Below are 25,717 nucleotides of genomic sequence, written 5' to 3'. Positions count from 1 at the left end.
GTCACAATGAGACACAACTGAAGCGACTTAGCAGGCACACAATCATCTTAAAAACGAAGAAAGAAATAAAAACCCTCAAACAGAGCTCTTTGTTACTTGCATGTCCTGAGGTTTACCTGTTAATAGGACTGAAGATCGTCTTGGTGGTAAACAAAAACAGTGTTCTTGCACGATCCCGTCCTCACTCAGCCAGCAGCTTCTTTGCCATCTTCTGTTTCACTTTGTATCTTGCTCTCCCTCCCTATCCCCACATACTGAAAAAGCCCCAGTGGCATTTGAGAATATAAATGAAGGTTAGGAACCTCAAAGATGATCTGGATTCCAGTTGGTGATTGAACCACTGAGGGGAGGGAATATGCAGTGTTTTTGGGAAGATGGTTTAGTGTTAGTCGCTCAGTCATGTCCGACTCTTTGCGACCCTTATGGACTATAGCCCACCAGGCTCCTCTGTCCATGGGATGCTCCAGGCAAGAATACTGGAGTGGGTTGCCATTCCCTTCTCCAGGGGATCTTTCGGACCAAGGAGTTGAACCCTGATCTCCCGCATTGCAGGCGGATTCTTTACGAGCTGAGTTATCAGGGCTTCCCTTGTGGCTCTGCTGGTAAGGAATCCTCCTGCGACTCGGGAACCTGGGTTTGATCCCTGGGTTGGGAAGATCCCCTGGGTTGGAAAATTCCATGGATTGTATAGTCCATGGGGTCTCAAAGAGTTGGACACAACTGAGTAACTTTCACTCCCTCACTCACTCATTGTCAGTGACAAAGATGGTTAGTACTCTTTAAAAAGTTAGTACTAACAGTTGGATTTTTATATGGTGGCTGTAAAAGCAAAGGCAATCAAACTGTTATCTTGATCTCAGGGGGTTGGTGTGTGGGTGAAATGAGATTTGTGTGTGTAAAACACTGTGTAAATTGTAACGTTCTCTCCATGTGGAAAACAGTTTTCATATTGCTCTAAAGCTGTTGATTACAGAAAAGAAAGATAATTTGATTTTTAATTACCTCTTTATTTCAACAAAGTTTTAAAATTGCTGTATAGTTGGTTTACAATGCTGTGTTCGTTTCTGGTCTACAGTAAAGTGACTCAGTCATACATATATATATATTCTTATTTCCATTCTTTTCCATTGTAGGTTATTACAAGATCGTGAACATAGTTCTCTGTACTGTACAGTAGGACCTTGTTGTTTATCTGTGTATATAGTAGTTTGTATCTGGTAATCTCAAACTCCTGACTCATCCCTCCCCTCCCCGTTCTCCTTTGGTAATCTTTAGTCTGTTTTCTAAATCTGTGAGTTTGTTTCTGTTTGTAAAAAAGGCCATTTGTATCATATTTTAGATTCCACATATGAGTGATATCATATGATATTTGTCTTTGATTTCCTTTACTTACTGTGATAATCCATTCATGTTGCTGCAAATGGCATTGTTTCATCCTTTTTTTATGGCTGAGTAGTATTCGAGTGTGTTCATGTGTGTGTGTGTGTGTGTGTGTGTGTGTACGCAAACCACATCTTTATCTATTCATCTGTCAGTGGACATTTAGGTTACTTCTACGTGTTGGCTATTGTAAATAGTGCTGCTGTGAAGATTGGGGTGCATGTATCTTTTTGAATTACAGTTTTCTCAGGATATGTACCCAGGAATGGGATTGCTAGATCATATGGTAGCTCTATTTTTAGATTTTTTTTTTAAGGAAGCTCTGTACTGTTTTTCACCGTAGCTGTACCAATTTATATTCCCACCAACAGTGTAGGAAGATTTCGTTTTTTCTGTACTCTGTCTAACATTTATTTGTAGACTTGTTAATGATGGTCCTTCTGACTTGTGTGAGATGATACCTCAGTACAGTTCTGATTTGCATTTCTCTGATAATTAGTGATGTTGAGCATCTTTTAATGTGAAGGAAATTTGATTTTTAAAGCCAACAAATAGCCACAGGCGTTTTAAAAGTGTGTTCTAGGATTTTTTTTTTTTTTCAGTACAACAATGAATCGTCTTATGGACCTCTTTAGCCTGAGTGCTTGTGCTTTGGGAGACTGCACCAATTTTTATCAAAAAGTCACTAGTAATGGAATTTGGGAGTGGAAGAGGTAAATCATTCAATTGCCTCATTTATGATAAAATGTTAAAACTCAGGAAGATTGCATTACCTATCCAGGATCACAGAGCTGGCTAGAAAGGTCACCTCGTTATACTCAGTAATAAGGATTTGCTTTCCAAAAGAGCCACATTTTTAACTTATTAGCTTTTACATGTATCTATACCTTATTCAAATGTTTAGTCAACTGATCATCCTAAGGTTTAAGTTTATATCCACTGTGACATTTCCATACTACCGTGTTGCATTCTTCTTCCCAGTTGATGGAAGAAATCCTCAGATTTTTCTGATGAATGGTTTTCTGTGCTTGCTTTATTTTCAAATAGATAAAGGTTTACTCTGTTTTTTTCCTGTTATAATATCACAATTTGGAATAATTTTATTACATTGCTGGGCATGCTTTTATGGAGCAGTATCATGAGATGAGAGTGAAATCACATTATGAGTTAGCATTGTTATCAGTTTTATTGGAGCTGAAACTGAGTGAAAGGATTTAGGAATAATTGGGTAATCAAAGCGAATTAAATCAAGAGAGGGAAAATATCAGTTCTGGCATCAAATGGGGAGCACTGTGACTGCCACATCTGTAGTTTTTATCCATTTTAATCAAGTTGAAATTATGCTATTAAGACTTATTTTTGCTGCATTTACTTGCTCAAACATAGCCAACTTATATTCATTCTGGATATTTCTTGAAACATTAAAACATTCTCACTATTTCTTGGGAAATGTTACCTAACTTGATTACCATCCAAATATCCAAGTTGCTATTATGTTTATAACTGTGTATGCAGTATTCAGTATAGCTTCTGAGTAATGCAATCCAAAATACTGAGTTTTCAATCCACCTAGCTAAATCTTGTATCTCCCAACTCATTGTTGAGTCTTCAGAAAACTAGGTTTAAGTGGTATCTTGTTAGTATAAATTTGCCATAATAAATAGTGTGTCTTGCTATTGGTATGGCAGAAATATTACTATAGTAACTAGCCTGGTCTTGCTTTCTGGTGTTTCTTTGCTGTATTTCCCAGGGGATACTATTTTTGCAGTGAGAAATCTGTTTAGCCTAATAAATGGTAACAGTAATCAGCTTCCCTTTTTTTCCCCCCAGATACCTCTTAAACATGCAAAGTTATAATGCGGTGAATTATGAAATGACATAACACTAAATTCACAAACCAAATTATTTTAGAAACCTTTGAGTTCCTTTGTTGAATTCTTTGTGTTGTCTCTTATTGGAAAACATCTCTTAAACCTGTTCTTTGGCCCTGAGCTCTTTCTCCATAAATCTTAGAGTCCCTTGGTATTTTCTGTTCGGTTTTGCTTTGACTCATTGGTACCAGGGAATGTTCACATCATTGTGGCCAAATCGGGGTGATTTGCAGCTTAATTGCTTACCCAAAGAGAGCCTGGGGGAGGTTTCCATTAGGGATGGGCTGGACTGCTGTCTCTAGAACAAAAGCCAGAGCTGTCAGTGCGTGGAAGGCTGCTGGCCCTCAGATTTCACTTCCAAGCTTGGCTCTTAATTTAAAGAAACCAGAGTTCAATTCTCTGGAGGTTTGTGTGTTACCATTGACAGTTTTATGACTTATCCAGTTGGCAAAGAGAAGGACTCTAGATATATTTGTTCCTGCTCCTATGTCTTGGAGTGATTTTCAAAGACGCTTAATTCTCCAGCAAGTTAGGAAAAAAGGTAAGCTTGGAAATGAAGGTTGCTCTAAGAAATTAGGGGGCTTCCACGGTGGCTCAGAGGGTAAAGGGTCTGCCTGCAATGCAGGAGACCTGGGTTTGATCCCCGGCTCAGGAAGATCCCCTGGAGAAGGAAATGGCAACCCACTCCAGTACTCTTGCCTGGAAAATTCCATGGACGGAGAAGCCTGGTAGGCTGCAGTCTAGGGGATCACAAGGAGTCACACATGACTGAGCAACTTCACTTCTCAGTTTTAAGAAATTAGGAGATTGCTCCTTATGAAGCTATAGGGTTTTGTTCTTTAAGGAGCTGGTTGCATGTAATGACTTAACAGTTTACCTATATTTATTGTGTACTTCCCATGTGCTAATCATTACTTACATGTACTCACATCTCATTTGAATTTCACAGCAGCCCTAGAAGTAAGCACTATTGTTATAATACCCATTTTATATGTAACGCAACCTAAGACAGGAAGCCCAGGTGGCTCAGTGGTAAAGAATCTGCCTGCCAACGCAGGAGACTCAGATTGGATCCCTGGGTCGGGAAGATCTCCTAGAGGAGGAAATGGCAGTCCACTCCAGTATTCTTGCCTGGAAAATCCCATGAACAGAGGAACCTGGCGGGCTACAATTCACAGGGTCGCAGAGTCAGATACGGCTAAGCAACTGAACATGCATGCAGCCTAGGACACAGAGGTTAAGTAACCTCCCAAGGTTACATACCTGGAAAATGGTAGAATTAGGATTCAAAGCACCCAAGCTCACTGCAGAACCTGAGCCCTTAAGCATCTACTCCTTTATTTGTAGTGAATTTATGTTTTCACATAGAATAGGAAGGTGGAGTATATTTCAAGCAGTGTTTTTCAAATCTTTTTGACTGTGAACCACTGAAAGGAATATATTTTACATTGCAGACCAGCATGTGTGCACAAACAGATCTGATAAAACCACACAAAATAGTACTCACCCTTTCCATGGAGGATGTACTCTGACCTTTCCTTTCTCTTTCATTTCTAAAAAGTGTTGGTTATGACTCTTAAAATTGATTTCCTGACCTAATATAAGGCCATGGCTTGTAGATCAAAAACTCAAGGTCCTTGATGTCAGCTGGCTCTGCAGGAAGTCCCAGTTCACGTCATCTGCTGAGTGAGCACTGTCTGCTCTTTTCTCTCGGCACCCAGCACTATTTGTTGACTAAATGAATGTAAACACAGATTATAATTCGCTCTTCCTCATCTCTATTTTTTAAAGTACCCTCTCCCTTCTTCTTTTTTAAAAACAAAGAGCTGAAAATTTGCTAAACATGGAGATTATTTAGACTGGAACAGAGAAGGTAAAGAAACACTAGTGATCTTATTATGGAGATATTCATTTATAAATGAATCTTTATAAAGCAAATTACATTTTCCCATTGATTTTAATTATAATTCTAACAATGTGAAATTGTTAAATTGCTCTTTCTACTACTTTCCGACTCTGGGAGTTCCTCTTGTTCTTCTGTGACCCACACTAGTTTCTCTTCTCAAGGTGGGTTCATTTGAGATAAGCTTACCTTTTCCTCCACCTCCATGAGAGTTGAGGTGTTCTGGCAGCCTTGGGGGCTGGGTTACTCAGTCCCCCTAGCATTTCCTGGAGCATGTTTGGCAGTCCCTAAACTGTCTGTCACTGGGGAGGATCCTCTGAATGTTTGAGCCGGAACTTGGCACGGGACAGACCCCTAGAATACATAGAAACTCTCTAGAGTTTCAGGTCAGAAGGAACATCCATTGACGTTCATCTGCAGGGGAGCATCACCTTGAAGAGATGTCAGGAGCTTCTGATGGGCTGATGGGCAGAGAATGGACAAGTCCAAATGTGCAGTTGGCTGCCAATTGCCTGGAAACTTCTGGCACATCAGGCAGTTTTATGTTATCAGGTCACCTATGGGCAGAAGCATTGTATTTTAAAATATTTATGTTAGAGAATTGATTTATTTGCTAGTTAGGTTTTGCTTAATATAATTTCTTTAGTACTGCTTCTCTCTTCCTCTTCTTTTCATTGCTGATACCTTGTTACAGATACAACACCAGCTCACACAGTTTCTGGAATAAGACTGGCTATTAATACATGTGTTCATTTTAAAAATAAGATCGTTCTAAGTGCTAAGTCGCTTCAAGTCATGTCCAACTCTTTGAGACCCTAATGGACTGTAAGCCCACCAGACTCCTCTATCCATGGGGTTCTCCAGGCAAGAGTCCTGGAGTGGGTTGCAATGCCCTCCTCCAGGGGATCTTCCCAACCCAGAGATGGAACCCACGTCTCTTATGTCTCCTGCATTGGCAGGCAGGTTCTTTACCACTAGTGCCACCTGAGAAGCCCAAGATAGTTCTAAGAGCAAGGAATTTTTGAGACGGTGAGGAAGGTCAAGGTGAGGGGTGTGTTGGCAGTAAAGAGACAGTCAAAGGGACCCCTCATCAGCATAGCCTCAGGACCTTCCCTTTACCTTTTAGCTTGTGCTTACAATTTAACAAGCCCAGGTAATAAAACTTTCAGAATCTTTAAAAATAGGAAATGTATTTTTTGAAGATTTTTCTCTAAGGGGCAGAAAGTTTTCCTTCTTGGTATAAAATATGCATTTTGAAGCACAGTGATATTTTACTAGTTGGGTGGTTTAAAAGAAACTTTGTCCACATTGTTGATGATGAGAAAAAGAGAGATTTCAGCCCAAGGCAACTGGAATTGGAATGTTCACATCTAATGGGGAAAAAGCCCTTACGTGGTCAAGAGGGACTTCCTCAAGCTTATCCACATCCTTCTCCCTTGATTCTTTTACTGTTGAGGGCAATACGCACTCCACTCTCCAGGACCAATTCTATTTTATGAAACTGCTATCTGGAGTTAGGCTGTGATCTCCTCAAGGGCATCTTTCATCCCCGGAAATGTTCACAGATCCCTGTCATGTCAGTGGATGTCTGGTGGCTGACTATCTGGATTTGTGAATGTTTAGGGGAACAAGAATGGCTTCCCAGCCCATCGATGCTAGGAGTGTGCACTGGGAGGTGTCAGCTTTGGGGGAACCATGAGGAGTGTGTCTTACCGAATCATTAAATGTTTCACCATTGCTATTGGCTCAGTCCTGTTTTAATAGATGTGGGGGACTCGGAAACACTTATGCATATGCTTTCCGTCAAAGAGTTCATAATGTCATGAAGGCTTGAATTCTTCACAAATATGAAATACGACAGGAAAAGGCATCATCGGTGGCAGAAGCCCTGGATTGTGAGTCAGAGGCCCAGGTTTTAGTTCCAGCTCTGCGATTAGCCATCAGAGTGACCAGACTCACACTTGAGGCCTTGGTGTTCTCCCCTGGGAGACAAAGGGGTCAGACCAGAGACTGCTAGGGTGATTTTAATGCCCACTGTGTGAGACTGATAGCAGGTGCTTCAAGGAGTGGTGGTGGTGGCGAGGGGGAGAGGCTTGGGAGTTGCTCTTGATTCTGATTAAAATTTGCAAACGTGTCCGTTTAAATTTCAGCAGGGATGCCCATTTCTCCCTAGCCCCAGGACCTTCTCACTAAATAAATGCACAAAAAATCAATTTTTGCATCTATATACTGTTTCTTTCCCCACAAAGACTCATAGAGCAGTTTACAGAGAAACGGAAACCCAGCCCCAGTTCAAAATTGATTTGACTACATTTGATACACTCTTCCTTTCTAGGATATGACTTTTCAGTTATAATAAGCCAAAAGATTGCTTTTCACACCTCTTTCATTTTTATGATTCTTTTCAAAGACTCTTCTGTCGCTCACAGGAAAACTGTATGGTAGGTTTCAACAGACTCAAAAGTAACCAAACCAGAAGTGTCAAGACCTCGTAATGAGACTGAGGCTGGATGCATTTCTTTGTGTGTGAAGACAGCGATTCTCTCAATGCCACTGAGAATGAGTCCAAATTACAATCCTACCCTTGACTTGTTTCTGGGCTCACAAACACTGGGCAGGAAAGTCAGTGCCAGTGATAGAGAAGCCAGGACTGAAGTGTGTGACACAGGCTGAGAAAGCACCAGAGGGGACCTCAGGCCAAGATGCTACACCAGGCTGTTCAGACCCCCAGGCCAGGCCCCAGGTGTTGCCTCCCCTCACTATACCCCCACCACCTCGATGAGCCACTATACCCTGAACTCAGGGGTTCTGAGAGAAATAGCTTCCCCTGAAGTGTGGGGACAGTCAGCATTCATGTCACTCACATTTGTAAAGTGCATGAGTACCTTTAGGAAGTGTGCATTATTCTGGGTTCTCCGGAGAAAACAGAACACACAGGAAGGAGACCACATGCATACACTCTAAGGAATTGGCTCACATAAGTATGGAGGCTGGGAAGTCCAAGATCTGCAGTTTGCTGCCTGGAGACACAGGAGAGCTGAGGGTGTTCAGTTCGAGTCTGAGTCTGAAGGCCTGAGAACCAGGAGGGCCCATGGTGTAAGCTCCAGTCTCAGTCTGAGTCTGAAGGCTGGAGAAGATGGGTGTGCCAGCTGAAACAGTCAGGAGAGAGCAAGAATTCTTTCTCCTCTCCCTTTTATAGTCAAGGTGTCAACTGATTGGGTGAGGCCCACCCACTTTAGGGAGGGCAGTCTGCTTTATGCTGTCTATCCAGCCAAAGTTAATCTCATTCCAGAGACACCCTCATAGAAACAACTAGGATAAGTGTTTGACCAACTGTCTGGGCATCCCGTGGCTTAGTCTAGTGGACACACAAAACCAACCATCATAAAGACTGTCTCATAGATAGGTATTGCACTCTGAATAGAATTTAGAAGGAACTGCTAGGGAATGCAGCTTCTGGGGATTTATTAAAATTGAATATTCCCTTTTCCTCCCACTTCCCCCACAAGGAAACACATTGGCGATTATTCTGTGAACTCTTTTCTCCGCATTTTGGCTACTTAGCTCCAAAGCATACAGAGAACTTGAAGAATAGGAGACAAAGCAATTGGGACCTTAGGAGTATGGTTCCTAGGATAAGATTATTCGAGCAAGCTCACCTAAAGTTATTTTCCACTCATCTTCCCTGATACCTAAAGCAGCCCACCCCCCCTTAATGGATGTGTTAGCTGATGGGGCTGATCATCGACATTGCAGAAAGTCGTTAAGAGAACAGCGCCACAGAAAAATGACCCGGGCTGAGAACCGACCCGCTAGGGGGTAATTTGAAAAGTGAAATCTGAAGCTGTGGCAAGCCGTAGAAAATTACCATCTTGCTCAATAGGATTAGTTGTCCAAAATGAAGAATATTTTCTTCTTATACCATCTCATTTTCTGATCCCTCTTTTTACCAGTTGTACTGATTTCTCTCTTCTGTGCCAAGGGCTGGATCCCAGGGCCAGCAGCCTCCTGGTCATCAATGCTGTCCCAGGCTAGCTGTGGTGATGTGAAAGCAGAGAAAGGGGGTGGGAATGTCCTTTTTAAAAAGAAAGAACAAGTACAGAGAGAGCACAGAGTTGGAGTCATTGGGAAATTCGGCCGTTCTCCATTGTCATTTCCATGACACCCTCATCACTTTCTTATTAGAGCAGGGATCATTTTTCCAGTGGGTCAGGACTGCATCTTCAGCTCTCGCTTGAATGATCTGTCCTTCTCTGAGAGAGAATAGCTTTGTGGCCCAGGGCAGGGCAGTGTGAGAAGCTGAGGCATCTCAGCAGGTGGCATGGCTCATTTATGAGCGAGGGGTGATTGGCCAAGAAGTATGTGTGTGCTGGGTGGGGGAGGCACAGATGTCTCCATCAAATCCTTAGTGTAAACTTAGAACTTTACAGTGGAGACAGAGGAGGGCTGAGGTGTTCAAGGATGTGGACTGGAAGAAGATTATGAAAATATAAGGAATGCAGTCTTCTCAGGCTGGGAGGAGAGAGGAAGGTGAGAGGGTGTTGGGAGTGTGTCTGTGCTGGGGGACAACTTTCACACCTGCCTTGTCTGTTGAATACAAAAACCTCTGGGACTGTCAGAGCGATTGGTATGACTTTGGTGGGATGGGTAGGGACCTTTGCCTGAGTCCAGCAGAGCATGTGACTCCCTCACCCACCTACCCACCCACCTTCCATCCATTCATCTTCTGTCCATGTCCATCCACTCATGTCCATCCATCCATCCATCCCATGTCCATGTCCATCCATGCATCCATCTACCTACTCACTCTCCATCCATTCATCTTCTATCTATCCATCCACCCACCCACCTATCTTCTATCCATCTACTCACCTATGTTTTTTCTTTGGCCATGCTAATTCCTCAACCAGGGGTCAAACCCATGCCCCCTGCAGTGGAAGCATGGTGTCCTAACCCCTGGACTGCCAGGGAGGTCCCACCACGCACCTGTCTTCTATCCACCCACCCACCTATCCTCTCCATCTGTTCGTCCATCCATCCAGCCAGCCACCCATCTTTCACTAGCAGCACTTGTGAAATGCCCACACTCACTATAGGAGGAGGTGAAGATTAAGATCCCATCTACCCCTTCTAGGAATTCACAGCCCAGTGGGAGAGATAGCTCAGTAGACCAGCGATAACAAGGCAAGGGCCACTCCAAGCGAGGACAGCCCGGGTGCCTAGATGGTAACAGAGGCCTCCCATTCAGACTCTGAAGGAAGAAGGAAGGCTCCCAGGGGGAGACGCTGTTAAGTCCTGGAGGATGGGCACATTATGGGGTACGTGCCTCCCTCACTGGAGGTTCCGGCACAACTCTCCTTCCTGCCTCATTGGTTCAGGTTCCCTCCCCACCCACATTCAGGTGGGGAGAACTTACCCCACCTGCCTCCCCTTTACTCCCCTCCCCAGCCCACAGCCTTTTTTCTTTTTCCCTGCTATGTAGAGACATATTGGAATCTCTTTCATCTTCAGATTTTATTACAATAAAACCCCTCCCTTGACCCTGATCCTGGGATAACTCCCACCCTATGCCCTTTTGGCAAGCCACTCCAGTGTTCTTGCCTGGAGAGCCTCAGGGACGGGGGAGCCTGGTGGGCTGCCGTCTGTGGGGGTCTCACAGAGTCGGACACAACTGAAGTGAATTAGCAGCATGCCCTTTTGTTCACACCAGGTGTCTGGAAAGAGAAGCCCCTGCTTACTGTCACCCACCCCACCCCGTTCAAACATCAGCAGGCAGGCACCCTCCCCCAGGACAGTTCCGCCCTGTCCCTGCAGCCGCCTGGGCTCTGGTCCCAGTGTCCCAGTCTCCAGCCAGTGGATGCTTCTCAGACTCAGAAAGCAGGTCTGTGGGTGGTGGTTGACGCTGCTGCCCATTCCTTCCTTCCCTTCCCTCGCTTGCATAACAAAATCAGGTCTTCCTTCTCCATGGCCCTGGATTCCCGGGGTCCTTTGTGGGTGCCTGGGCTGCACCTCCTCTCACAGTGTTTGTTCCCAGAACAGCGTGCCTGCCAATGCCTGAATGTCCAACCCAGGGCACCATGGAGCTTCAGACCCAGCCTCCAGCTCATCACCAGACGTGTCTGCCTGGGTGTCCCCGCTACCCCGCTACCCTTGAGAGCTCAAACTCCCCGCTCCCCAGTCCGCGTGCAGGGCCCCACCATCTACTCCATCATCAACATCAGAACCTGGGAGTTTTCCTAGACGCCTCTTTTACCTGGTTCCCCTGACCCCGTCCTCCACCCAGTGGGTCACAGCTTTTGTGAGTCTGTGTCCTTATTGTTGCCCATTGGTCTCGCTCTTCCATTGCCTTCACCTTGGTTCCAACTCGTGGTTTCCCACCCGGTTACAGCTCAAGCCCTGAGATCCCACAGTCCTTAGCTGCTGGTCCTCAGGCAGGTGTGGGGCTGGCTGTCTCACAGTCGCTGGGACAGCTTTCTAAAACTCAAGACTTCCTGGCCCACCCCAGCCAGACAGCCTGGGTCAGTGGATGTCCTTTTACAAAGCTGCCTTCTTGCTCCTGAGATGCAGCTGGAGGCCTGGGGAGGTACTTCTGATGAGCTTCCTGCCTCCGGCTTGGTCTGTATCAGGCAGTTGTCCATGTGGGTACAAGAAAGATCATTCAGAACTGCAGATCTAATTACAATCATGTCACTATTCAAAGCTGTTAGTACTAGCCATAACCCCATCCCTTACCCCCTCATCAAGTCTAAACCCTTAGCTAAGACACACGGCCCTTCATGATCTGCAGCCAGCATCTCTTGCCCTCCCTCCACCCCGCACAGGGCTCCACCTGAGCAGTCAGTCACCTTGCTCCCAGCCCGACAGAACCACCTCCTCCCCGAAATGTGCTCAGCGGCTTCTGACCTCCCCACGAGCGCCCTTCCTCCCTCTCACTGGCTGGTGTCTGCTCAGCTGTAGGTTTCAGCTCCAGGTCTTCTGGAGGCCTGTCCCCTCCTCTTAGCCTCAGCTTACCCTTCCATGGCTGCCCACCATCGGATGCAGCTTCTCTTTGACTTACAGCATGTGAGTCAGAATGCCTTTCACCCACAGCCTGCCAGAAAGTGTCCAGACCACTCAGGTTTCTAAATGTTCCTGCTTCTGGGCTTTCTAGGCTGGGATGGAATTCCAGCACTGCTAGTTGCCATCTCAATACTGTGATGGACGTACGTTTAAAGAACCCACCCTGTGATGGCCAGACTTGGAAGGAAACCTTCATCACTTGGGAAACACTTGACAATGTACTTTTCCTTTGAAATAAAAACATGAAGCCATCACTTAGTGACCTGCTGGTACTTTATTGCCCTTGCCCAGATGGGTATTAATCGTCACCCTTCGCTGGTCTGGAGCACACCATGTGCTTTCAGAGTGCTCACAGTGGGGCAGAGCTGCGGCTGCGTGTGAGTGGCGCTGCGGCTGGGTGGTGTCTCCTTTGTCAAAGCACCTTCTTTCTGTTCAATAAAATATCAGAGCCGCTCCCACTGAAAACATGTAGTAGAGTCAGATGTGGCTGCGGTCGCCTTCCCTGCCTTCCTCCTTGGCTTCCCACTTGGTCCACAGCCCTGTGCTCTCTGCAGAGCGAACGTGTTGTGGCTTCTGGACACCCTGTCGCCGCGGCCCCTCCCGTGCCGTGTGGCTTTCAACCCGGTGGTGCTGGCAGGGTGTCCAGGGTCACAAGGTCAGTTGGGGAGGACCACAGGTGAGTCCTTCATGAGCCCATGAAAGTTGGGATGGGGAAAACCACCTACCAGCTGAGGGCATTTTGCAAGTCCAGCTGTCACAGAAGATCAGATATCTCCTGAGGCCGGCATCTGGGCATCACCTGGAAATTAGGTAAATCCTCCAAGGGCTCCAGTGATGCTGCCTCTGGGTCTGGGCTGGGTTTTCTAAGGTGGCCCAGGCTGTTGCTGGCCCTCTCCCACCTGGAGAACCATCAGCTGCCCTGGGGGTGGGGATGGATGGGCACCCCAACCCCTGTCCCGATGGAGTTTCACGTATTTGTTCTGGGAACTTATTCAGTAAGGATTTTGTAAGAGAGTGAAGTAGAAGGCCTCCATGGTGCACAGGAGTTTAGGGTTCTCTGTGTCTCCTTCATTCCTTCCCTTTGAGTGGTGGGCACCCAGAGCACCCCTTCCTTATCCTTGGTCTCTGCCAGCGAGCTCATGTCATCCATGTTTGTTTCAAGGATCGGCCTTCGTCCCAGCTGTCAGGCCACATTGGGCCCCTGAACCGGGATGTCTTGAACTCTGAGGCCCCCCTTGCAGCCTCTAGCACCCTCCTATGCGCTCAGGCCCACCACGTCTTACCCACACCATTGCCTGGGTCTCCCAGCCGTGCCCTGAGCCCTCGCTCCTCCACTTACTGCCTCCAGCATCCATCCTCTGGCCTCCTGTGTGCATGTACCCGCTGCCCAGCCCCATGGCTCCACACTGGCTGCCTCGCTCGCCCGGCTTTCTAGGGTCACCCCAGTGTGTCTCCCACCCTCTTTCCCAACTCTGTTTATTCACTCATCCAGCGCTTATGGAGCAGGTTCTACGCAGGACTGTGATTGATTCCGTGGGATACACAGTGAGAAATCTCGGAACTTGTCCTCAGGGCTCATAACCCAGAGTATGAGGCGATTGTTCTCCCAGTAATTCAGCACAAGCCTGTGTTCACATTACAGGAGTGTAACAAAGAGGGGGGCAGGTTGGGGGCAGTGGGGACAAGGAAGGCCCCCCAGAGGACGAGGAACATGGTCCAGGACTGGCTGATGGGGGAGGGGCAGCAGGCAAGGAGCTGGCAGGAGAGGGTGGGCATCCCCAGCCTGCCTCCTCCGCAAGCTGGGCGTCGCTGTCGGCCACCTGCAGCTCTGCAGGTGTCGCCTGCCGAAGTCTCCCAGCTGGGCCATCACGAGCGCCGCTCCCCTGTGCCTCCCTCCACGAAGGTGGTACCATCCTTGAAGTCTCACCGGTCCTTCAATACTGGGCTCAGATTCCATCTCCCTCTTCCCTGACCACCTCTCCCTCCTCGGCTCCCTTCTACCTTTTATGCTTCAGTTGTGACGTTTACCGCTTTGAGTGCTTTTTGTGATTTACTTTTCCTCATCTCTCTACTTCTAGAATTTTCCTGAAGGGCTGACTTGACAGTGGAACTGAAATCACTGATGAGTGCTTTTCTAAGCAAAGAGCAAAAAGCAGCCAGTAATGTGCGCTAGAATGTTTACGTTGTTGGTTTTTCTGTTGGTAGAGTTTGGTAACGCACAGCGTCGGAAAGACGACAGTATCTGCTCTTTATCCTAGAAGACCCTCGGAATCCAGAGAGTGTGTTCAGAGGAATCTTTTCTTCTCTCTGTCCGTGTAGGGTTCGATGAGCTTCAGGTGTGCGCGGACCCCGGCATCCCTGAGAATGGCTTCAGGACGCCCAGCGGAGGGGTTTTCTTTGAAAGCTCTGTCACCCGTTTTCACTGCCAAGACGGATTCAAACTGAAGGGCTCTACAAAGAGACTGTGTATGAAGCATCTAAACGGAACCCTAGGCTGGATCCCGAGTGACAGACCCGTTTGTGTGCAGGAAGGTAAAGTGGTCCCTTCCACCCCCACTCCCACCTCATGGAAGCTGCTCCTGTGGTGTGCTCATGGCCGCGGGGGTACAGAGGCTGTGTGCCATAGGGACCGTTTCCCCGGGCTGCTCTCTGTTTCAGGGCTGGTCCAGCAGGCTGATGGAGAAGCATGCGTGCTCAGGAAGGGCTGGGGCAGGGGATAAATGCGTCTCAGCATTCCTTCTGTGTCTCAATTACAAGCCAATTTCTCGCCATTTTTGTCAATGCAAAAGAGCAACTCAGATAACATGAGGGCCGTTTATTATCGAACTGCCAACTCAGCACCCATTTCCATGTTACTCAATAAAAAATGCAGTAAATATATTGAGCCCAAACTGTATATAATGATACAGAAGATGCATGTTTCTCAGAGGATTAAATCAATTACTCCTTATCAGTCCTGCATTAGACATGATTCATTTAAGGAAAGAAAGGATGGTGGCAAGCAATGATAGATTGATAAGGTAGATGTTTATCTTCAGTAGTTATCCCTAAATTTATTGATCATGACAAGATATTCATTTACTTCTAGCAGTTATCCCCAAGGCTTTTGGTTGAAACAACTTCATATATATGTGTGTGTGTTTGCTTGTTTGTTTTTACTCTGTGAAGATACTTTTAGAATTTAAAAGAATGCATTGAGTTTAACTAATTGGAATGCCAAATTGTGGCTTATATATCTCTGATGATCAGCGAGGTTGAAGTAGGAATAGGCATGAATCAAGAGGTAATTCTAGCTCCAAATTTCCATGAGGCATAGAACTTGTATTTCATCAAGTTCATTAGAAGTGGGTTTCACTTTCTCTTAACACCATTATTGATTTTATTTTCAAATGGAGCTTTTATAATAATGCTTTGTAAACTCTTATTCTGATTCAGTGTATATCTTCTTTATGAAACTTAATTTAATTTGACAAGCATTGATCAAACATCTATTATGCTCCTCCTTATGAAAATTATGAAGGATGGGTATGGTAATGTCTTGGTCCTAAAGTGTTTACTTGCTATCTTCACTTTTATTTTCAAGATTTTATTTATTTATTTATTTTTGTTTCAAGACAGATATTATCTTTTATTGAAGTATAGTTGATTCACAATGTTCTATTAATTACTGCTGCACAAAGTGATTCAGTTATATGCATACATACATTCTTTTTTTTTTGAGTTTTTATTTTATTTTATTTTTTTTAAGTTTTTTATTTTTTTAATTTTAAAATCTTTAATTCTTACATGCGTTCCCAAACATGAACCCCCCTCCCACCTCCCTCCCCATAACATCTCTGTGGGTCATCCCCATGCAGTGTGGAGATTCCTTAAAAAATTGCAAATAGAACTACCTTATGACCCAGCAATCCCACTGCTGGGCATACACACCGAGGAAACCAGAATTGAAAGAGACACATATACCCCAATGTTTATCGCAGCACTGTTTATAATAGCCAGGACATGGAAACAACCTAGATGTCCATCAGCAGATGAATGGATAAGAAAGCTGTGGTACATTTACACAATGGAGTATTACTCAGCCGTTAAAAAGAATTCATTTGAATCAGTTCTGATGAGATGGATGAAACTGGAGCCGATTATACAGAGTGAAGTAAGCCAGAAAGAAAAACACCAATACAGTATACTAACACATATATATGGAATTTAGAAAGATGGCAATGATGACCCTGTATGCAAGACAGGAAAAAAGACACAGCTGTGTATAATGGACTTTTGGACTCAGAGGGAGAGGGAGAGGGTGGGATGATTTGGGAGAATGGCATTCTAACATGTATACTATCATGTAAGAATTGAATCACCAGTCTATGTCTGACGCAGGATACAGCATGCTTGGGCCTGGTGCATGGGGATGACCCACAGAGATGTTATGGGGAGGGAGGTGGGAGGGGGGTTCATGTTTGGGAACTAGAGCTTATCAATGAATATAGTAAAGTTGCAGGATATAAAATCAACACACAGAAATCCCTCGCATTCCTATACACTAATAATGAGAAAGTAGAAAAAGAAATTAAGGAAACAATTCCATTCACCATTGCAACGAAAAGAATAAAATACTTAGGAATATATCTACCTAAAGAAACTAAAGACCTATATACAGAAAACTATAAAACACTGATGAAAGAAATCAAAGAGGACACTAATAGATGGAGAAATTACCATCTTCATGGATCAGAAGAATCAGTATAGTGAAGATGAACATACTACCCAAAGCAATTTACAAATTCAATGCAATCCCTATCAAGCTACCAGCCATATTTTTCACAGAACTAGAACAAATAATTTTAAGATTTGTATGGACATACAAAAAACCTCTAATTGCCAAAGCAATCTTGAGAAAGAAGAATGGAACTGGAGGAATCAACTTGCCTGACTTCAGGCTCTACTACAAAGCCACAGTCATCAAAACAGTATGGTACTGGCACAAAGACAGACATAAAGATTTTTTTAAAAAAGCCAAAATTACTATGAAGAATTAAAAACGTTAAAAGTAAATTTATTTTTTCCCCTTAAATACAGTCCAGGTGAGTTGTGCTCTCTTTAACATTCTATTAATTAAAAGCTCATTTGAAAAAGTTGATTTAATGTATAAAATAAACATTAAAGATCTACCATATAGCACAGGAAGTTATATTCAATATCTGATAATAACTTATAATGGAAAAGAATCTGAAAAGAACATACATGTATAGCAATCACTTTGCTGTATACCTGAAATTAACACTATATTATAAATCAACGGTACTTCAATTTTAAAAAATTATTCAGTTTGTATGTAAAAACTTTCCTGCTAAAACCTATGGCCTAAGATACCCAGTACTTAAAACCCAGAAAAACTCAAAAACATCAGAGAACAAAGAAAACCAGTAGACTTTCTGAATATTGCCCAAAGTTGAAGGCCCTCTATTACTTGGTCAACCTGGGAAAAAAAAAATTGTATCCCTTTTTAGATGAGCTTCTTTCTGGCCTTGTATGTAGCAATATAATACATAGTAATTCCAAGAAAGGGAGTGAAAAATCACGTTGGAGTAGAGACTTCTATCATATAGGTCAGCGTGCATAACCCTTAACACTTAGCCTCACACATAGGAGAGGGGCTGTGTACATGGGGATGGCAGAGAAGAGTCAGCTCTTTTATTCAGTTCTGTTCAGTTCAGTTGCTCAGCCTTGTTCAACTCTTTGTGACCCCGTGGACTGCAGCACACCAGGCTTCCCTGTCCATCACCAACTCCCGTAGCTTGCTTAAACTCATGTCCATCGAGTCGGTGATGCTATCCAACCATCTCATCCTCTGTCATCCCCTTCTCCTGCCGTCAATCTTTCCCACCATTAGAGTCTTTTCTAAGGAGTCAGTTCTTCGCATCACGTGGCCAAAGTATTGGATCTTTAGCTTCAGCATCTCAGAATATGATCAGATGTTTCCAAAGGACAGTCCAGGACTCCTCATTGCTAGCTGATATTGTGCTCTAATCAACATATTACAAAGTTTGGAAGAATGAGTGTTTCCTTTCTAAGTATGATGGTATGATTATTTTTAATATAAATGTTGATTTTTGTTGGTCTTTGAAAGATCTGTATGAGGAGATTACTTTCTTTGCCCTTGCCATGGAGAGAATCCTCATTGTTAATGTCCTAAGCCTTCTGTATGAGGCTTACAGGGGCAAGGGGTACATAGAAGTTTATTCCATGGATATCAGAGAGGAGGGAAGGAGCCAGACTTTTTTCCCCCTGGTTTGTAAGTGGCCTTTACTCTCTGATTAGGATTTATGCCGGGTGAATAGTAACGGCTGCTTAATTCATTTGTTTTCCCTTGTCAGGTAATTCTTAGGGAGCTAATGGATTTTTGTGTGTGTGCTGGTAATATTGATAACAGTAATACATTACCACATTTTTATAGGTCATTAGAGTTTGGAAGTATGTTCAGATTCACTATTTCATTGTGCAGTCACCCTACAAGGCAAGTCTCATTGTCCTTATTTCCTGTTTAGGAAACTGAGGCCCAGAGAAGTTTACTCACTTTGTCAAAGTCACATAGCTGGTGAGTAAGCTGCAGATTTGTAACTAGTTCTAAGCCAGCACTTTTTCTTCTACAAGGTTATGTCTAACTCCTTGCATCACAAAATTCCTATTTTAATCAGCTATGCAAAAACACATTGTTATACCAAATGGCATCATCAACATTCAGAGTTGAAGGGGCTCATAGAAATCAGATAATTCAAGCCCTCATTCTAATTTAGCTTGTGTTCAATCAACAGGGAAACCGAGTCTCAGACAAGCCAAGAGTCTTCCCAGACTTAAATGGCTATTTAGGGACACATCTGTTCTAGCCCAGGTCTTATCGCTGTTACCTGGACTCCTTCCAGTCTTCTCAGCTGTCAGCCAGTTCTGCCTGAGACACAGATTTTGAAAAATAAGTTCAAATGCATTGAAATGCTTAATAGCAGTAAAGTGCTCTACAGAAGCAAGGTGGTATTAAGGCAAATATTTTCTTGTGCATTCACTCAGCTTCCCTCTTTTATGCTCCACTTCACCCTGCCGCATGTACCAGTCATCTCCTTTCTCACTTTACTCCAGTCTAAGTGGTTTATTCCAAGCAAACTCACTTATAGACGTTTGAACTCACAGAACTGATAATATAGGCAATGAATTAATTTCCCAGAATCCAAAGCCTCCAGCCTAAGAGATAGCTCTGCTTGTCCAAGCTGCTTCTGTAAGACCAGAGCCTTCATGTCCCTGAGTAGGGGCGAAGATGCTTATGGTCCAGGGAACAGGGGAAGTGACCAATATGGTGGAGACGGGACTGTGGGGTTGGCAAAACACTGAAAATACTCCCTGTGGGCACAGGGCTGCTGAAATAGTAAGTACAGGGACTAAAGGCCAGGAGGACAGCCACCATCTGGGCCTCTTCCTTTCCAAAATCACTCAGCTCATCTACTGGGGGACACTTTCCCTGCTAATACATCCCTTTCCTAGATTTCATAAGAAAAAGTGTAGGTAAAAGCAGATTGACTTTGCGTAAATTCACTTGACACTTATATAACACACATCAAATCAGGACATAGAAACGCGCTGTCCTGTCCTGAAAGCTTTAAAAGAGGTGGGATCAGTATTGTGGCAATTCAGACTGGGGTTTTTTACACATCGTGAAGAAGTAGTTTATTAAAAAACAAACATCCTAGGACCTTCCTGGTGGTCCAGTAGCTAAGATTCAGCACTCCCAACACAGGAGGCCCAGGTTTGATCCCTGGTCAGAGAACTATATCTCACATGTTACAACTAAAGATCGTGCATGCCACAACGAAGACCCAGCACCACCAAATAAATCAATATTTTAAAAAATAAAAATAAATATCCCAAAGAAACCAAAATAAAATGAATTCAAATCCATTTGTATTATGTATAAATATCACATAGGAGGAGCAGAGAAGAATCAGTCTATGTGTTGCCCAAACCTATTTATTATCAATATTAATGGAAACGTGTCATTACTTGACCACCCCTTGGCCCAGCTGGAATACACAATACATCTCATTCTTGTGGCACTGGTTATGCTAGCTGGACAGAAGTTTTTTTGTTTTGTTTTCGGCTGTGCTGGGTCTTAGTTCCAGCATGCAGGATCTTCAGTCTTTGCTGTGGCATGTGGAATCTTTCGTTGCAGCATGCAGCATCTAGTTCCCTGGAGAACTAACTGAAGAGCTAACGAACTAACTTAACCACGATGGTGTGATGGCTCACCTGGAGCCAGACACACTGGAGTGTGAAGTCAGGTGGGCCTTAGGAAGCTTCACCATGAACAAAGCTGGTGGAGGTGATGGAATTCCAGCTGAGCTATTTCAAATCCTAAAAGATGATGCTGTGAAAGTTCTGAGCTCAATATGCCAGCAGATTTGGAAAACTCAGCAGTAGCCACAGGACTGGAAAAAGTTTTCATTCCAATCCCAGAGAAAGGTAATGCCAAAGAATTTTCAAACTACCACACAATTGCACTCATCTCACACGCTAGCGAATGCTCAAATTTCTCCAAGTGAGGCTCCAACAGTACATGAACTGAGAACTTCAGATATTCAAGCTGGATTTAGAAAAAGCAGAGGAACCAGAAATCAAATTGCCAACATCCGTTGGATCATAGAAAAAGCAAGAACATTCCAGAAAAACATCTACTTCTGTTTCATTGACTACACTAAATCCTTTGACTGTGTGGATCACAACAAACTCTGGAAAATTCTTAGAGATGGGAATACCAGACCACTTGACCTGCCTCTTGAGAAATCTGTATGCAGGTCAGGAAGCAACAGTTAGAACTGGACATGGAACAACAGACTGATTCCAAATAGGGAAAGAAGCACATCAAGTCTGTATATTGTCACCCTGCTTATTTAACTTCTATGCACAGTACATCATGAGAAGCACTGGGCTGGATGAAGCACAAGCTGAAATCAAGATTGCCAGGAGAAATATCAATAACCTCAGATATGCAGATGACACCACCCTTATGGCAGAAAGCGAAGAAGATCTAAAGAGCCTCTTGATGAAAGTGAAAGAGGAGAGTGAAAATGCTGGCTTAAAGCTCAACATTCAGAAAACTAAGATCATGGTATCTGCCATGGTATCCCATCACTTCATGGGAAATAGATGGGGAAACAATGGAAACAGTGACAAACTTTATTTTTGGGGGCCCCAAAATCACTGCAGATGGTGACTGCAGCCATGAAATTAAAAGACGCTTACTCCTTCAAAGAAAAGCTATGACCAACCTAGACAGCATATTGAAAAGCAGAGACATTACTTTGCCAACAAAGGTTCATATAATCAAAGCTATGGTTTTTCCAGTAGTCATGTATGGATGTGAGAGTTGGACTATAAAGAAAGCTGAGTGCTGAAGATTTGATGGCTTTTGAACCGTGGTGTTGGAGAAGACTCTTGAGAGTCCCTTGGACAGCAAGGAGATCTAGCCAGTCCATCCTAAAGGAAATCAGTCCTGAATATTCATTGGAAGGACTGATGCTGAAGCTGAAACTCCAATACTTTGGCCACCTGATGTGAAAAGCTGACTCATTTGAAAAGACCCTGATGCTGAAAGATTGAAGGCAGGAGAAGAAGGGGACCACAGAGGATGTGATGTCTGGATGGCATCACCGACTCAATGGACATGAGTTTGAGTGAACTCTGGGAGTTGGCGATGGACCAGGAGGCCTGGTGTGCTGCTGTCCATGGGGTCACAAAGAGTCGGAAATGACTGAGCAACCGAACTGAAGGCTGAATATTGTCACCCTGCCTATTTAACTTATATACAGAGTACATCATGTGAAATGCTGGGCTGGATGAAGCACAAGCTGGAATCAAGATTGCCGGGAGAAATATCAATAATCTCAGATATGCAGATGACACCACGCTTATGGCAGAAAGCAAATAGGAACTAAAGAGCCTCTTGATGGAAGTGAAAGAGGAGAGTGAAAAAGCTGGCTTAAAACTCAGCATTCAAAAAACTAAGATCATGGCATCTGGTCCCATCACTTCATGACAAACAGATGGGGAAACAATGACAAACTTTATTTTCTTGGGCTCTAAAATTACTGAAGATGGTGACTACAGCCATGAAATTAAAAGACACTTGCTCCTTGGAAGAAAAGCTATGACCAAAGTCCACGGGGTCTCAAAGAGTCGGACATGACTGAGCTACTGAACTGAACTGAACTAACTTCCCAAGAGTGCTAACTAAATAATTGTGTGCAGTTCCTGGGTAGGGTGAGAGACCATTACCTAGATGTCCCGTGGCACCTAAATCCCTCCTCCCTCTGATTCTCTTTCCTGGGAGAGTGTCTGGGACATCGTTTAAAGCCAGACGCAGAAGTTGAGCTTCTGAGTGGATTCAGGGTGTCTGTGGGGCATCCTTGGAGGTAGATTGCGTACTCTGTGTGCAGAAACACACCTGTTTCTTATCTCCCTTGAGTTTCCTCCTCCCGAGCATGTGCCTGGGGAGCTAGCAGCTACATCAGCGGACAAACATTTCTTTGCAGAGGGTCCTTATAATTGAGGACTTCTCAGACCTCTCCTCTTCAAGGTACAAGGGACCTTTCTCGTTTCTCCTCACCTTCTCCCTTGAGCAGCTCTGTGAATAGTTAATGATTGCACTGGTAAATTTCAGATAGACCTGTACCAAGCAAATAAAAAGGATTTGGGTTCTCGCAGGGAGTTGGCCTATTCAGGTGAGAGTCTTCCAGAGCACATTCCAGACCAGCTTGAAGCCACTGTGGCTCTTCTGAACGACTCTGGGACCACGATGCTGAGAGCTGAGGTCCATCAACTGCCGCTTGTTTGAGAACCAGCTCGCTGAGCAGGCAGCTTTCCCAGGATGCCCCCACTCTGTGATTGGCTGGAGCAAAGCAGGAGAAAAAAGCACCGCTTAAAGCACGTTAGTGTAGCCCGTGAACCGCTGCCCCTGTAAGGAGAACCCCCCTTGGGATGGCTTTCCTCACTTTGAGAAGGACCAGCGAAGCCCCTGGCAGGATGATCTGGTTGGACCTGCAGCCCTGGGGCTCCGGTGGTACCTGAGAGCTTTGCTCGACAACCCTTAGAGCAACCTCTTCCCACCTCTCAGTGCTTCTGGTGGGCAAGGTCCCTCCATCTAGAGGGAGATGAGGGTACAGATGACACATGAGCATGTGATGACCAGCTCCCACAGTAGACAGTACCATGTATTACCAGCCAGTCCAAGCAGGTGGTTCTCCTGCATGAGGCGGGCAAGGCAGGCCCCAGTGCAATGGCAGTTGTTTCCTGTGGCTGCTTCCTTCCTGTCTTCTCTCATCCCTTGGCCATGGGGCTGTGCTTTTATAAACAAGGAAACTAAAGCTGAGAATCCCCCGGCAGTCCAGTGGTTAGGACTTGGTGCTTTCACTGCTGCAGGCCCAGGTTCAATTCCTAGTTAGGGAACTAAGATCCCTCAAGTTGTGTAGCTCCCCACCCCCCAAAATAGTTATTAAAAAAGAAAAGAAACTAAAGCCCATAGAGTTTAAGCAACTTACACAAGTCACATGGCAAATAAACCAGGATTAGAACCTGCATCCTCACTCCTAGTTCAGTGCTCTTTCCACCATCCCGGTGGTGTGCAGCCCAGGCTGCATCTCAGCATCACCTGGGGAACTTTTAGAAATAACAGTGTCTGGAACTTTCTTCAAGAGATTCTATTTTGGTGGTTCTAGGCAATGGGAGCTCAAACATGGTTAAAAGCTCCCAGGGTGATTTCACCTACCACTGCCACCTGTCCCTCTTTGTCTCTCTCAATCACCTACATTGTCTGCTTGTGGCTGAAGGTCACAGAGAGCACAAGGGCGCTGTCCCCGCCCCCACCTGCTGTGACCCCATGCTGAACCTTTGTCTGCCCCAGCTCCTTACAGAGGCGGCGGGGGGGGGGGGGGGGGGGGGGGGGGGGGGGCGGGGGGGGTGTTGGGAGGAGGGGGGAATAGATGAATTCACTAAGCAAACATTATTTTTAAGTGCTTGCAAAAGTATTTGACTTGCATAGATCTGACCAGGATTGCTATGAGATTAATAATTTGATGTGAAGAAGGTTCTTTGAGCTTCCTGGGTAAAAGGTGCAATGTGAGTTTAAGTAGTAATATTACATTATAAAGTTTGATTAAAAAATTCAACTTGACTCATGAGCTAAAGCTGGCAGTAAAGATGGCAGATGACTCCTTTATTCAGTGAAACTGTAGGGTGCAGGCATTTTTCAAAAGCAAGGTAGTCATAGTTCTTTTTTACAGTTACTCCTATATTAAGGTAAGCTGTCTTCCAGCTCCAGAAACTTCCCCCAAACAGATGGATGCTTTCAAAATGTTTTATTTAGGATCCTTTTCTTCTCACGTACAGTGTCTATCATCCAAAATTTCTTTCTTGTTGCCTTGGACATGGGTTATCAGAAACAGCAGGCAATGCCCACAAGGGCAAGTATTTGCATGTCTTCCCCTAAGATAATCTCTTCTCATTTTCCATCTTCTAAGATGGGAAGGAGCAGAGGGCTGCCTCTCTCTGTCTCCAGGACCACTGTCATTTCTTATTTATGCTTCTGATAACAGAAGTCACTGCTTCCCTACCCTCCCTTGTTGTGGCTTCAGTGTGAGTTTCAGTTTTTGTTCTTTAAAAGATTTTTTTTTTTTTACTTAAATGTGGTCATGACTTAAAAGGAAAAAACAATCCAGAGGAAGTAAGGTCAGGTCAGATGGGGGCACATTCAGCAAAGATAAATGACAGAAATGATCAGTTATCATTGTTGCAAGATGACAGCTGGACCGCCACAGATAAGCCTGCACAGCTGAGCCCCCTGGAAGTGCAGAGGGAAAATCCGAATCCTAGCAGACTTTACCAGCTGCCTGCCGTCATCTCGCGTGTCGTGCGAGGGCTGCAGTTCGCCCTCTCTTACAGGTGCCATGGGAGTAGGAACTTGCTTTAAGCCACAGAATTATTCGGCAAATGCAGAACATCCATATGTGTACGCAGCCGTATCAGATCGTGTGTAGAGGTCACAAAATGATTGTTAACAACCTCAAACACCAAGTCGATCACCAAGATTCCCTAGAAAGCCAGTTTTTCACAAGCTTGCACCCAGAATTAGGTTGGCTGCCTGTGAAAAATCCAGGGCAACCCCCACGGGTGTCCTTCCAAACCCATCCCAGACCAAGTTTATTTCCCCTCATGTGGTTCTTGAGTGGTGTGGGGATGACCGTGGCTCCCTAATCTGCCTCTTGAGAGTCCTGTTACGATGCAGATCTCTTCGGAACCCCACTCCTGACTGCAGAGGGAGAGGCCTTGGGCACAGAGCTGCCTTCCAGCTGCTCAGATAGGGTTCTGTTCTTTACTACATTTTTCTGACATAGCTGCTAAGGATGGTGGGGACTTGTTAAATGTGAGCGAGCCTCTGCTAGTCAATCACCTTGTGTATCCATGA

At 44.7% G+C, this 25,717-nt stretch overlaps 1 protein-coding gene across 3 annotated transcripts in view; it reads left to right on the top strand.

The window, feature by feature from the left end:
* SUSD4 (sushi domain containing 4) overlaps positions 1-25,717 on the top strand; it is a 137,153-nt gene that overhangs the window by 62,514 nt on the left and 48,922 nt on the right. For all 3 annotated transcript variants that reach the window (XM_069544641.1, XM_069544640.1, XM_069544642.1), the window contains one exon: positions 14,533-14,745. In XM_069544641.1, coding sequence (XP_069400742.1) covers positions 14,533-14,745 — 213 coding nt within the window. The remainder of the gene's footprint in view (positions 1-14,532; positions 14,746-25,717) is intronic.

This window comes from Ovis canadensis, chromosome 12 (genome assembly GCF_042477335.2).
Source record: "Ovis canadensis isolate MfBH-ARS-UI-01 breed Bighorn chromosome 12, ARS-UI_OviCan_v2, whole genome shotgun sequence".
Lineage (NCBI taxonomy): Eukaryota > Metazoa > Chordata > Mammalia > Artiodactyla > Bovidae > Ovis > Ovis canadensis.
The sequence above is the reverse complement of the archived record's forward strand: the minus strand, read 5'-3'. Positions and strand labels throughout refer to the sequence as shown.